Source organism: Oncorhynchus masou, chromosome 32, assembly GCF_036934945.1.
Source record: "Oncorhynchus masou masou isolate Uvic2021 chromosome 32, UVic_Omas_1.1, whole genome shotgun sequence".
NCBI lineage: Eukaryota > Metazoa > Chordata > Actinopteri > Salmoniformes > Salmonidae > Oncorhynchus > Oncorhynchus masou.
This window is the reverse complement of record NC_088243.1, coordinates 167,764-183,036: the sequence shown is the minus strand read 5'-3', so window position 1 is coordinate 183,036 and position 15,273 is coordinate 167,764. Positions and strand designations below refer to the sequence as shown.

The 15,273-nt window shown below is 49.5% G+C and overlaps 1 protein-coding gene across 1 annotated transcript in view; it reads right to left on the bottom strand.

Annotated features, from left to right (window-relative positions):
* The window catches only part of LOC135526865 (protein numb homolog), an 81,426-nt gene that overhangs the window by 51,316 nt on the left and 14,837 nt on the right, over positions 1 to 15,273 (bottom strand). Inside the window, exon 2 of the mRNA XM_064955534.1 lies at positions 3,385 to 3,520. Coding sequence (XP_064811606.1) covers positions 3,385 to 3,510 — 126 coding nt within the window. The 5' untranslated portion in view covers positions 3,511 to 3,520. The remainder of the gene's footprint in view (positions 1 to 3,384; positions 3,521 to 15,273) is intronic.

Here is a 15,273-nt window from a genome sequence, read left to right as displayed (position 1 = left end):
AGGGATGCTGGCCCATGTTGACTCTACAAGGTGTCTAAAGCGTTCCACAGGGATGCTGGCCCATGTTGACTCTACAAGGTGTCTAAAGCGTTCCACAGGGATGCTGGCCCATGTTGACCCTACAAGGTGTCTAAAGCGTTCCACAGGGATGCTGGCCCATGTTGACCCTACAAGGTGTCTAAAGCGTTCCACAGGGATGCTGGCCCATGTTGACTCTACAAGGTGTCTAAAGCGTTCCACAGGGATGCTGGCCCATGTTGACTCTACAAGGTGTCTAAAGCGTTCCACAGGGATGCTGGCCCATGTTGACTCTACAAGGTGTCTAAAGCGTTCCACAGGGATGCTGGCCCATGTTGACTCTACAAGGTGTCTAAAGCGTTCCACAGGGATGCTGGTCCATGTTGACTCTACAAGGTGTCTAAAGCGTTCCACAGGGATGCTGGTCCATGTTGACTCTACAAGGTGTCTAAAGCGTTCCACAGGGATGCTGGCCCATGTTGTCTCTACAAGGTGTCTAAAGCGTTCCACAGGGATGCTGGCCCATGTTGACTCTACAAGGTGTCTAAAGCGTTCCACAGGGATGCTGGTCCATGTTGACTCTACAAGGTGTCTAAAGCGTTCCACAGGGATGCTGGCCCATGTTGACTCTACAAGGTGTCTAAAGCGTTCCACAGGGATGCTGGTCCATGTGGACTCTACAAGGTGTCTAAAGCGTTCCACAGGGATGCTGGTCCATGTTGACTCTACAAGGTGTCTAAAGCGTTCCACAGGGATTCTGGCCCATGTTGACTCTACAAGGTGTCTAAAGCGTTCCACAGGGATGCTGGCCCATGTTGACTCTACAAGGTGTCTAAAGTGTTCCACAGGGATGCTGGCCCATGTTGACTCTACAAGGTGTCTAAAGCGTTCCACAGGGATGCTGGCCCATGTTGTCTCCAATGCTTCCCAGTTGTGTCAAGTTGTCTGGATGTCCTTTGGGTGGTGGACCATTCTGGATACACACAGGAAACTGTTGAGTGTGGAAAAACCCAGCAGCGTTGCAGTTCCTGACACAAACCGGTGCACCTGGCACCTACTACCAAACCCCGTTTTGGTCTGTCAGTTGAGGTGTTCTACCTCCCTGTACTATGTAGGAGTAAAGAGGAAGGGTTGGTCCAGTCAGTTGAGGAGGTGTTCTACCTCCCTGTACTATGTAGGAGTAAAGAGGAAGGGTTGGTCCAGTCAGTTGAGGAGGTGTTCTACCTCCCTGTACTATGTAGGAGTAAAGAGGAAGGGTTGGTCCAGTCAGTTGAGGAGGTGTTCTACCTCCCTGTACTATGTAGGAGTAAAGAGGAAGGGTTGGTCCAGTCAGTTGAGGAGGTGTTCTACCTCCCTGTACTATGTAGGAGTAAAGAGGAAGGGTTGGTCCAGTCAGTTGAGGAGGTGTTCTACCTCCCTGTACTATGTAGGAGTAAAGAGGAAGGGTTGGTCCAGTCAGTTGAGGAGGTGTTCTACCTCCCTGTACTATGTAGGAGTAAAGAGGAAGGGTTGGTCCAGTCAGTTGAGGAGGTGTTCTACCTCCCTGTACTATGTAGGAGTAAAGAGGAAGGGTTGGTCCAGTCAGTTGAGGAGGTGTTCTACCTCCCTGTACTATGTAGGAGTAAAGAGGAAGGGTTGGTCCAGTCAGTTGAGGAGGTGTTCTACCTCCCTGTACTATGTAGGAGTAAAGAGGAAGGGTTGGTCCAGTCAGTTGAGGAGGTGTTCTACCTCCCTGTACTATGTAGGAGTAAAGAGGAAGGGTTGGTCCAGTCAGTTGAGGAGGTGTTCTACCTCCCTGTACTATGTAGGAGTAAAGAGGAAGGGTTGGTCCAGTCAGTTGAGGAGGTGTTCTACCTCCCTGTACTATGTAGGAGTAAAGAGGAAGGGTTGGTCCAGTCAGTTGAGGAGGTGTTCTACCTCCCTGTACTATGTAGGAGTAAAGAGGAAGGGTTGGTCCAGTCAGTTGAGGAGGTGTTCTACCTCCCTGTACTATGTAGGAGTAAAGAGGAAGGGTTGGTCCAGTCAGTTGAGGAGGTGTTCTACCTCCCTGTACTATGTAGGAGTAAAGAGGAAGGGCTGGTCCCACGTTACCAGGGAGTGGTCCATTTCAATTCCAATTGTTCTGTTTTCAGAAAGCTAACCGTCCTGTTACACACACACACACACACACACACACACACACACAACTACCATCCTGTTAAACACACACACACAGTCAACTACCGTCCTGTTAAACACACACACACTACAGTCAACTACCGTCCTGTTAAACACACACACACTACAGTCAACTCCAGTCCTGTTACACACACACACACACACACACACACACACACACACACACACACCTTTGAGTTATATGATCTATTGTTAGATACTTCAGGCTGATTTGGACATGAATTGTGAAAATGCTAATATAAGATACCAATGACATGCATTGGATTTGTGCCACAAATAATAAAAAAAAGTTAACAATTGAAACAGTGGACAATACAACCAATGCATGGATTGCTGTCATACCTTGTCCATTGACTGCTGACAGGGTAATGAAACCAATGCAATTTGTGTGAAGTATCCTATTAACACCCGGAACAGCACCATCTAGTGGTCAGAACCTGTTAATATCAGGATGTAGGCTAGGACGTAAACCTAAACAACTCCAATGACTCATTTCTCTGAACAGGACAACAAAAACAACCAGATTCACTGAGAAAACATAACATAGGACGAAGAAACAATACTCCAAGCCGCAGCTCCATACTACTTCTCAGACACAGAACTGATACTATAGTTGTTGCGGTGGTATTGGCATGAACGGGGTGTGGGGCATAGCCGTTAGCCAGACAACAGCAGACCAGGCATGGTTCCAATGTCTGATTAATGACAGACCCGAGTGCTGACAGGTCTTTCTCAGGGAGGTGTGCGGGTGTTCGCTACAGAGTGTTAGAGCAGAGGCGCTGCTGACTGCTACTCTGTGTGTGGGTGTTGTGTGTGTGTGTGTTGGATGTGTCTGGTCCGTGTCTCTGTGTGTGTGTGTGTGTGTGTGTGTGTGTGTGTGTGTGTGTGTGTGTTGGATGTGTCTGGTCCGTGTGTGTGTGTGTGTGTGTCTGTGTGTGTGAGTCACCTTGACTGCGAAGCTACACTTTCCCCTGCGGACCGCCCCCTCGTCCGTCTGCCACTGGTGCGGTCGGCTACTCTGTGTGTGTGTGTGTGTGTTTGAGAGTGTGTGCGTCACCTTGACTGCGAAGCTACAATTCCCCCTGCGGACCGACTCCTCGTCCGTCTGCCACTGGTGCGGTCGGCTACTCTGTGTGTGTGTGTGTGTGTGTGTGTGTGTGTGTGTGTGTGTTTGAGTGTGTGTGTCACCTTGACTGCGAAGCTACACTTCCCCCTGCGGACCGACTCCTCGTCCGTCTGCCACTGGTGCGGTCGGCTGGACTCGGGAACGTACACGTCTTTCTTTCGCCGGAAACTCTGCCGTAGCTTATTCATCCTGGACCTCCTGAGAAAGATGGATGGGGGAAAGGGGGAGCGAGAAGGGAGAGGGGGAAAAGGGCATGAGAAGGGAGAGGGGGTTAAAGGGGGAGCGAGAAGGGACAGGGGGAAAAGGGGAGCGAGAAGGGAGAGGGGGAAAAGGGGGAGCGAGAAGGGAGAGGGGGAAAAGGGCACGAGAAGGGAGAGGGGGAAAAGGGAGAGCGAGAAGGGAGAGGGGGGGAAAAGGGCACGAGAAGGGAGAGGGGGAAAAGGGGGAGCGAGAAGGGAGAGGGGGGGGAAAAGGGGGAGCGAGAAGGGAGAGGGGGAAAAGGGCACGAGAAGGGAGAGGGGGAAAAGGGAGAGCGAGAAGGGAGAGGGGGAAAAGGGCACGAGAAGGGAGAGGGGGAAAAGGGGGAGCGAGAAGGGAATGGGGGAAAAGGGGGAGCGAGAAGGGGATGGGGGGAAAGGGGAGCGAGAAGGGGATGGGGGGAAAGGGGGAGCGAGAAGGGAGAGGGGGAAGAGGGGGAGCGAGAAGGGGATGGGGGAAAAGGGGAGCGAGAAGGGAGAGGGGGAAAAGGGAGAGCGAGAAGGGAGAGGGGGAAAAGGGAGAGCGAGAAGGGGATGGGGGGGAAAGGGGGAGCGAGAAGGGAGAGGGGGGAAAAGGGGGAGGGGAAGAGGGGAGCGAGAAGGGACAGGGGGAAAGGGGAGAGGGGGAAAGAGGGGGGAGCGAGAAGGGGGGAAAGAGGGGGAGCGAGAAGGGAGAGGGGGAAAGAGGGAGCGAGAAGGGAGAGGGGGAAGAGGGGGAGCGAGAAGGGAGAGGGGGAAAAGAGGGAGCGAGAGGGGGAAAGAGGGAGCGAGAAGGGAGAGGGGGAAAGAGGGAGCGAGAAGGGAGAGGGGGAAAGAGGGGGAGCGAGAAGGGAGAGGGGGGGAAAGAGGGGGAGCGAGAAGGGAGAGGGGGGGAAAGGGCACGAGAAGGGAGAAAAGGGCACGAGAAGGGAGAAAAGGGCACGAGAAGAGACAAGAGCGAGAGAAGAGAGAGAGCGAGAGAGCAGTGTATGAGAGGATGCCACTAGATAAAAGACAGGAAGAATTACACCAACAGCTCTAACCAAACAACCCTGTGGGCGTGTTCTACGGTAGGGAAGGAAGTCAGTCAAGTTGCAGAGAACCAGTGTTTCCGCGGTAGTCATCATCGCCGTGGCGCCCTAAAACGTATGAAACACGAACAAATATTTACCCCTGGGAGGCTTTGAAGTCGCTGGAACAGGCCACGTTTCCCGTGCAAACGAAACCAGTAATGATTTAGCCATTTGGCTTGTGTTGTGTGTTCTATACAAGATACATACTCCTCTTTGTGGCACATTTAAGAGAAATAGAGAGGGATGCCAGAATTTAATATAGGCTGCAAGAAAATAGATTATATTTATTTAGTAGACTAGTGTTACCAGAGGAACCGCTTTACAATCTATATATGTTCTGTTATAATCTCTAGGACTGGCCACCCCTCATAGCCTGGTTCCTCTCTACCTGGTACAGCCAGAAGAGGACTGGCCACCCCTCATAGCCTGGTTCCTCTCTACCCGGTACAGCCAGAAGAGGACTGGCCACCCCTCATAGCCTGGTTCCTCTCTACCCAGCACAGCCAGAAGAGGACTGGCCACCCCTCATAGCCTGGTTCCTCTCTACCCGGTACAGCCAGAAGAGGGCTGGCCACCCCTCATAGCCTGGTTCCTCTCTACCCAGTACAGCCAGAAGAGGACTGGCCACCCCTCATAGCCTGGTTCCTCTCTACCTGGTACAGCCAGAAGAGGACTGGCCACCCCTCATAGCCTGGTTCCTCTCTACCCGGTACAGCCAGAAGAGGGCTGGCCACCCCTCATAGCCTGGTTCCTCTCTACCCGGTACAGCCAGAAGAGGACTGGCCACCCCTCATAGCCTGGTTCCTCTCTACCTGGTACAGCCAGAAGAGGACTGCCCACCCCTCATAGCCTGGTTCCTCTCTACCCGGTACAGCCAGAAGAGGACTGCCCACCCCTCATAGCCTGGTTCCTCTCTACCCGGTACAGCCAGAAGAGGGCTGGCCACCCCTCATAGCCTGGTTCCTCTCTACCCGGCACAGCCAGAAGAGGACTGGCCACCCCTCATAGCCTGGTTCCTCTCTAGGTTTATAATCTCCACCCAGTACAGCCAGAAGAGGACTGGCCACCCCTCATAGCCTGGTTCCTCTCTACCCGGCACAGCCAGAAGAGGACTGGCCACCCCTCATAGCCTGGTTCCTCTCTACCCGGCACAGCCAGAAGAGGACTGGCCACCACTCATAGCCTGGTTCCTCTCTACACAGCACAGCCAGAAGAGGACTGGCCACCACTCATAGCCTGGTTCCTCTCTACACAGCACAGCCAGAAGAGGACTGGCCACCCCTCATAGCCTGGTTCCTCTCTACCCGGCACAGCCAGAAGAGGACTGGCCACCCCCTCATAGCCTGGTTCCTCTCTACCCGGTACAGCCAGAAGAGGACTGGCCACCCCTCATAGCCTGGTTCCTCTCTAGGTTTATAATCTCCACCCAGTACAGCCAGAAGAGGACTGGCCACCCCTCATAGCCTGGTTCCTCTCTACCCGGCACAGCCAGAAGAGGACTGGCCACCCCTCATAGCCTGGTTCCTCTCTACCCGGCACAGCCAGAAGAGGACTGGCCACCACTCATAGCCTGGTTCCTCTCTACACAGCACAGCCAGAAGAGGACTGGCCACCCCTCATAGCCTGGTTCCTCTCTACCTGGTACAGCCAGAAGAGGACTGCCCACCCCTCATAGCCTGGTTCCTCTCTACCCGGCACAGCCAGAAGAGGACTGGCCACCCCTCATAGCCTGGTTCCTCTCTACCCGGCACAGCCAGAAGAGGACTGGCCACCCCACATAGCCTGGTTCCTCTCTAGGTTTCTTCCTAGGTTCTGGCCTTTCTTGGGAGTTTTTCCTAACCACCGTGCTTCTACACCTGCATTGCTTGCTGTTTGGGGTTTTAGGCTGGGTAGAGCACTTTGAGATATCAGCTGATGTACGAAGGGCTATATAAATAAATTTGATTTGATTTGGCTGAAATCGCGGCAAACGTGATCACTAACAGACCCTCTTAACAGGGCTTCTGAAAGCAGATCATGTCAGGTTCTGCACTAGAGGGCAATGGCTATTTGTCATCAGCCTGGGTTTAAGTCGTGGCTCGTCTTGTGTTTAGGAAACTGTATGTTCAGGGTTTTTTTGCTGTTTTTGTTTGTTGTTGTATGTGAATAAATGAATGTATGTACAGAGCTTTTGGAAAGTTCAGACTTTTGCCACATTTTGCTACATTACAGCCTTTTAAACATTTGATTAAATCGTATCCTCATCAAATCTACACACAACACCCCATAATGACTAAGCAAAATATGTTTAGACATTTTAGCAAATTTGAAAAACATAATGGTCTGACATGCACTGCCAACTGTGGGACCTTATACAGACAGGTGCATGCCTTTCCAAATCATGTCCAATCAATTTAATTTACCACAGGTGGACTCCAATCAAGTTGTAGAAACATCTCAAGGATGATTAGTGGAAACAGGATGCACCCGAGCTCAATTTTGGCAGGTAGCCTAGTGGTTAGAGCATTGGGATCGCCCTGTCCTCTCTCCCGCTCGGTCCCTCGCTTCCCTCTCCCTCGCTACTTTCCGCCCGCTCCCCCGTGCTCCCTCTCCACACTTGTTTATTTAGGTCATATCATGTCTCAGCTCACTGCAGAGCTTAGGCAGGCGCCTGTCACTGCAGAAAAAGCCATGAAGAGGGGAGGAAAAGTAAACACAGCTTCTCTGCCACAACAAACCCATGACCTCTGAACCCTGGACATCTTGTAATGTTACCAGCTGTCTAATCCAACCACTAGGCCACGTTATTGACTAGTAACAGCTTGCATACTTTCCCTCTCACTCACTCGCTCCTCCTCCCGCTGACTCTCTCTGCAGCCTAGTACAGCACAGCCGAGTACAGCGCAGCACCGCCTGGTACAGTGGTGTACGGCGCAGCACCGCCTGGTACAGTGGTGTACGGCGCAGCACCGCCTGGTACAGTGGTGTACGGCGCAGCACCGCCTGGTACAGTGGTGTACGGCGCAGCACCGCCTGGTACAGTGGTGTACGGCGCAGCACCGCCTGGTACAGTGGTGTACGGCGCAGCACCGCCTGGTACAGTGGTGTACGGCGCAGCACCGCCTGGTACAGTGGTGTACGGCGCAGCACCGCCTGGTACAGTGGTGTACGGCGCAGCACCGCCTGGTACAGTGGTGTACAGCACAGCCTGGTACAGTACACAAATCAAGCCCTGCAGGAGCTGTCACAGCCCCAGAGAGGAGGACTCTCCTCTTAATAAGCCCATTACTGAGGGGCCTTTAAGACTGGGGCTCCCACCAGGACAGAGAAGGGGGGGGGTGGAGAGAGCGAGAGAGGGCACGACACACAGAGAGCGAGACAGAGTACTGGATCATGCTCTCACACCATACCATCCTTACTGACTGACAAACAGACACGAACTTTCACTACTTCACTGATCAGAGGGAATGAAAGAAAAGAGGACTGAGAAAGAGGGAGGAAGGGAGAGAGGGAGCAGAGCAGAGAGTAGCTATAGCACTGCTGCAGATGTCCTGTACCCAGCCCAGTACTATTTCAATAATCTCCCAGGAATGTAAAACTGATTAAACCCTACAGAAGGATCCTAGGGAAGAGCGGGAAAGAGAGAGGAGGGAGAGGAAGAGAGAGAACATTTAACAACTCTGCAGAACTCGCTGGCTAGTTGCTAGCACCGTCTACAGTATTCTGTCCGTGTGTCTGACTCAGGACACTGCAGTCTTGCACTGCAAAATAAAAACCAGCAAACCAACATATTACAGCGTATCTTAGAACCCATTTACACAAACACGGTATCAGCATCAAACCCACAAATCACGCCTACATAGTAACCCACGGCCCAGTGACGTCACAGAGAGAGAGAGAGAACACTAAGTCAAGGTGCATCATGGTAACTCTGTAGTAGCTCTGGAGAGGAGACACATGAAAGAATGAGAAACGTCGTTACCGCGGTAATCCAATTTTCCGGCATGCTCAGCGCTGGGCTGGTTACGTAAAGGAAGAGAGGTGTTACATAAACCTGGGCTAGCTTAACTACACACAGCAGGGTAGAGTGGGAACTGCAATTACCAGGGGACACGGGGCAGAGTGAGACAAGGGTCAAGGTGGGAACTACAATTACCAGGGTACACGGGACAGAGTGAGACAAGGGTCAAGGTGGGAACTACAATTACCAGGGGACACGGGGCAGAGTGAGACAAGGGTCAAGGTGGGAACTACAATTACCAGGGGACACGGGGCAGAGTGAGACAAGGGTCAAGGTGGGAACTACAATTACCAGGGGACACGGGGCAGAGTGAGACAAGGGTCAAGGTGGGAACTACAATTACCAGGGGACACGGGGCAGAGTGAGACAAGGGTCAAGGTGGGAACTACAATTACCAGGGGACACGGGGCAGAGTGAGACAAGGGTCAAGGTGGGAACTACAATTACCAGGGTACACGGGGCAGAGTGAGACAAGGGTCAAGGTGGGAAATACAATTACCAGGGGACACAGGTCAGGGTGACACAAGGGGTCAGAGGCTAGGGTGGAAACTACAGAGACCAAGGATAGAGTTCAAGGGGTTAAGGATCAGCAGGGCTGTATAGTGCTTCCATTTTGGTGAAATACAGTGCCTTTCGGAAAGTATTCAGACCCCTTGACTCTTTCCACATTTTGTTACGTTACAACCTTATTCTAAAAATGATTAAATTATGTTCCCCCCCTCATCAATCTACACACAATACTCCATAATGACAAAGCAAAAGCAATGTTATTTGTGTGCAAATTTTTATATATATATATATATTTTTTTTTTTTAAGTATTCAGACCCTTTACTCAGTACTTGATGAAGCATCTTTTGGCAGCGATTACAGCATTGAGTCTTCTTGGGTATGCTACAAGCTTGGCACACCTGTATTTGGGAGTTTCTCCCCAAGCTCTGCCAAGCTTGTAGCAGAGACAAGCTGAGGAAAAAAGGTACGAGCCGGCCGAAGATGAGAGTGAGGATGAACCGTCGCCTGTGCAGCCCAGAAGTAGGTGGTTGACCAACCTATATCTACGGAGTTGGAGGCGGCGCCAGAACACGAACACCATGGGGAACCACTGGAGGAGGAGCTGAGCCTCCCCCTCCTCGATTTCAAGGGGACAGTCAAAATACCCGCTGGGAGCCAACTGTGGGGACAATTTGGGACTGCCCAGTTGGAGGATTCGAACTTGAAAGCCGCCGGAGCCCAAGTGATAGCGGTGGATGGACTTCCGGGGGTGAGTGACTAGCAGTTCTTAACTGACTTGCCTCGTCAAATAAAGATCAAATAAATATTTTAAAAATCATCAGGGTGCCCATTGAACGCATCGCCATGCACATAGTGGGACCCCTGGTAAAAACAGCACGAGGACACTAGTACATCCTGGTATTAGTAGATTATGCCACCCGGTATCCCGAGGGCATTCCCCTATGAGCGGCGGTATCCAAGCGAACAGGAGTTGTTCCACCTCTTTAGCCGGGTGGGCATCCCGAACGAGATTCTGACAGACCAAGGTACTGAGTTTATGTCCCACCTAATGAAAGATTTGTGTGCTCTCCTGCAGATCCGGACCCAGTCTTTCACCCACAGATCATCGGGATCTTGGTCACCTCCCTGACCAAGGCCCTTCTCTCTCTGTGCCTCGACACAATCATGTCTTTGAGCTCTACATACAATTCCTTCGACCTCATGGACTTGGTTTTTGCTCTGACATGCACTTGACAACTGTGGGACCTTATATAGACAGGGGTGTGCCTTTCCAAATCATGTCCAATCAATTGAATATACCACAGGTGTACTCCAATCAAGTTGTAAAAATATCTCAAGGATGATCAATGGAAACAGGATGAACCTGAGCTTAATTTCTAGTCTCATAGCAAAGGGTCTGAATACTTATGTAAATAAGGTATTTCTGTTTTTGCTTTGTCACTATGGGGTAGTGTGTGTAGATTGATGAGGAAATGTTTAAACTTAATAGATTTTAGAATAAAGCTGTAACATAAAATGTAAAAACAGTCAAGGGGTCTGAATAATTTCCGAATGCACTGTATGGCCTCTGCCACGCAGCCACCCCCCTCGGGGCCTCTGCCACGCAGCCACCCCCCTCGGGGCCTCTGCCACGCAGCCACCCCCCTCGGGGCCTCTGCCACGCAGCCACCCCCCTCGGGGCCTCTGCCACGCAGCCACCCCCCTCGGGGCCTCTGCCACGCAGCCACCCCCCTCGGGGCCTCTGCCACATCCTCGAGAGCGAGAAAGATCCTGTGCTTTTGATCCAGTAGCATCGTTCTCTTAATTACAGTCACTAACTTCAAAGGGCTAAAATAAGGCAGAAACACTCTGGTGAGAAACTTTGAACTGAACTGGTGTAGACGGATACAGACAGACAACTCATCTCCACGACACTGCTGTTAGACCTGAGCACTCACCATTATGATAATATTTATTATTAATATCACCCCTTCAAAAACGTGGATTTGACAATTTCAACAACACCCAAGCAGATGCTAAGCTGCAAGACTCTTTTGCTAGCACAGACTGGAATACGTTTAGAGATTCATCCAATGGCATTGAGGAGTATACCACCTCAGTCATCGGCTTCATCAATAAGTGCATCAACGACATCGTCCCAACAGTGACCGTACGTACATATCCCAACAAGAAGCCATGGATTACAGGCAACATCCGCATTGAGCTAAAACTGCTGCTTTCAAGGAGCGGGACAGTAATCCAGACACTTCTAAGAACTCCCGCTAAGAAAGAAAGCCCTCTGGTCTTGGCTATTGTGGAGAGGTTGGAGTCTGTTTGATTGAGTGTGTGGACAGGTGACTTTTATACAGGTAACGAGTTCAAACAGGTGCAGCTAATACAGGTAATGAGTGGGGAACAGGAGGGCTTCAGGTCTGTGAGAGCCGGAAATCTTACTGGTTGGTAGGTGATCAAATACTTATGTCATGCAATAAAATGCAAATTAATTACTTAAAAATCATACAATGTGATTTTCGGGATTTTTGTTTTCGATTCAGTCTCTCACAGTTGAAGTGTACCTATGATAAAAACAATTACAGACCTCCATATGCTTTGTAAGTAAGAAAACCTGCAAAATCGGCAGTGTATCAAATACCTGTTCTCCCCACTGTATATATATACACACACACACACACGTTCTGAAAGGCCCGAGAGTCTGCAACACCACCAAGCAAGGGGCACCACCAAGCAAGCAGCACTATGAAGACCAAGGAGCTCTCCAAACAGTTCAGGGACAAAGTTGTGGAGAAGAACAGATCTGGGTTGGGTTATGAAAAAAATATCCAAAAATGTTGAACATCCCACAGAGCACCATTAAATCCAGTATTTTAAAAAATGGAAACAATATGGCACCACAAAAAACCTGCCAAGAGAGGGCCACCAACCAAAACTCACGGACCAGGCAAGGAGGGCATTAATCAGAGAGGAAACAAAAGAGACCAAAGATAACCCTGAAGGAGCTGCAAAGCTCCACAGTGGAGATTGGAGTATCTGTCCATCGGACCACTTTAAGCCGTACACTCCACAGAGCGGCCAGAAGAAAATAAGCAAATATGTTTGGTGATCGTTAAAAGGCATGTGGGAGACTCCCCAAACATATGGAAGAAGGTACTCTGGTCAGATGAGACTAAATTTGAGCTTTTTTGCAATCAAGGAAAATGCAATGTCTGGCGCAAACCCAACACCTCTCATCACCCCAAGAATACCATCCCCACAGTGAAGCATGGGCGCCAGCATCATGCTGTGGGGATGTTTTTCCATCGGCAGGGACTGGGAAAGTGGTCAGAATTGAAGGAATGATGGCTGCAGCTAAATACAAGGATATTTTTGAGGGAAACCTGTTTCAGTCTTCCAGAGGTTTTTGAACGGGACAGAGGTTCACCTTCCAGCAGGACAATGACCCTAAGCATACTGCGAAAGCAATGCTCGAGTGGTTTAAAGGGAAACATTTAAATGTCTTGGAATGACCTAGTCAAAGCCCAGACCTCAATCCAATTGAGAATCTGTGGTATGACTTAAAGATTGCTGTAAACCATCAGAACCCATCCAACATGAAGGAGCTGGAGCAGTTTTGCCTTGAAGAATGGTCAAAAATCCCAGGGTCTAGATGTGCCAAACTTAGAGACATACCCAAAGAGACTTGCACTTAATTGCTGCAAAAGGTGGCTCAACATAGTATTAACTTTGGGAGGGTGAATAGTTATGCACACTCAAGTTCTGTTTTTGTGTCTCATTTCACAATAAAAAATATTTTGCATCTTCAAAGTGGTAGACATGTATAAAACAAATCCCCCCCCCCCCCCCCCCCCATAAAACAATATATTTTAATTCCAGGGTGTAAGGCAACAAAACAGGTAAAATGCCAAGGGGGGTGAATACAGGTTAATGAGAAGGGTGTGTTTGAAAGGATGCACATAACTCTGCAATGTTGGGTTGTATTGGAGAGAATCTCAGTCTTAAATTATGTTCCACACACAGTCTGTACCTGTATTTAGTTTTCACGCTAGTGAGGGCCGTAAAACCACTCTTCCATAGGTACAGGGTTGCAAAGGGCATCATAACGGCGCGATTTGCCATGGCAAAAAAACTCTTGAGTGTAGCCCAATCCAGAAATCTGGCAGTCGCTTCTGATTCTATTCAATTTACACAGAACCGCTTGTTGCAATTTGGATGAGGCTCTCTTGTTCAGATATCGGTAAGTGGACTGGAGGCAGGGCATGAAAGGGGAAACAAATCCACGCTATAATCACAGTTGTCGGTAAGCTTGAGTTCATTTGCACACACAAAAAGACTGGTGTGTTGTCCTTGTTAATGCAGAGCTCCAACTTCTTAATCATAGCCTCAATTTTGTCCCGCACATTGAATATAGTTCAATATAGTCCCTGTAATCCTAGATTCAGATTATTCAGGCTAGAAAAAACGTCACCCAGATAGGCCAGTCGTGTGAGAAACTCGTCATCATCCAAGCGGTAAGAGAAGTGAAAATGGTCAGTAAAGAAAAAACTTTAAGCTCTAATCTGGATTTTTTTTAAAGTGTCAATACTTTGCCCCTTGATAACCAGCGCACCTCAGTATGTTGTAAAACGGTAACATGGTCGCTGCCCATATCATATTGCATAGTGCAGAAAATACATGAGTTCAGGGGCCTTGCTTTAACCTTTTAGCCACGGGGCGCTATTTTTATGTTTGGAAAAATAACGTTCCCAAAGTAAACGGCCTATTTCTCAGGACCAGATGCTGGAATATGCATAGAATTGACAGATTTGGATAGAAAACACTAAAATTTCAAAAACTGTCAAAATATTGTTGTAAAATAGAAGTGGCTTCTATTTTGAAAGCTCCATGTTGTTCCATAGCATGCCTTCGCTCCATTTAAAGGGATATCAACCAGATTCCTTTTCCTATCGCTTCCTCAAGGTGTCAGTCTTCAGACATAGTTTCAGGCTTTTATTTTGAAAAATTAGCGAGAAAGATAACATTGCGTCAGTGGATAGCTGAGTGTTCGCATGAGTTTTGCTTGCGCAACACAGTGGGGCAGCCATTGACTCTCCCTCTCCTACTGAAAAAGAGACTGTCGGTTGATATATTATCGATTATATATTTTAAAAACAACCTGAGGATTGATTATAAAAAAACATTTGACATGTTTCTGTGGACATTACGGATACTATTTGGAATTTGTCCGCAATGTCGTGTCCGCAATGTCGTGTCCGCGATGTCGTGACCGCTCGAGCCTGTGGATTTCTGAACATAACGTGCCAAACAAACAGGCATTTTGGATATAAAAATAATCTTTTGTTGTGTAACTGGGAGTCTCGTGAGTGAAAACATCCGAAGATCAAAGGTAAGCGATTCATTTTATTGCTTTTCTGATTTTCGGGACCAAGCTACTTTGATGCTAGGTGTTCATAATGTTTTGTCTAGTGATAGATAAACTTACAAACGCTTGGATTGCTTTCACTGTAAAGCATATTTTCAAAATCTGACACGACAGGTGGATTAACAAAAAACTAAGCTGTGTTTTGCTATTGCACTTGTGATTTCATGAATATAAATATTTTTAGAAATATTATTTGAATGTGTGCTCTGCAATTCAGCGGTTGTTGATAAATTATCCCGCTAACCTGGGATGGGTAGCGTCAAGAAGTTAAAGTTAATAATTTTCACTGTAGTGTCCAGTGTACCCAAGTGTACCCAAGGACGCTGCAGTGTACCCAAGAGCCTCTGGGTGGACGCTGCAGTGTACCCAAGAGCCTCTGGGTGGACGCTGCAGTGTACCCAAGAGCCTCTGGGTGGACGCTGCAGTGTACCCAAGAGCCTCTAGGGGGGACGCTGCAGTGTACCCAAGAGCCTCTAGGGGGGACGCTGCAGTGTACCCAAGAGCCTCTAGGGGGGACGCTGCAGTGTACCCAAGAGCCTCTGGGTGGACGCTGCAGTGTACCCAAGAGCCTCTGGGTGGACGCTGCAGTGTACCCAAGAGCCTCTGGGTGGACGCTGCAGTGTACCCAAGAGCCTCTAGGGGGGACGCTGCAGGGTACCCAAGAGCCTCTAGGGGGGACGCTGCAGTGTACCCAAGAGCCTCTAGGGGGGACGCT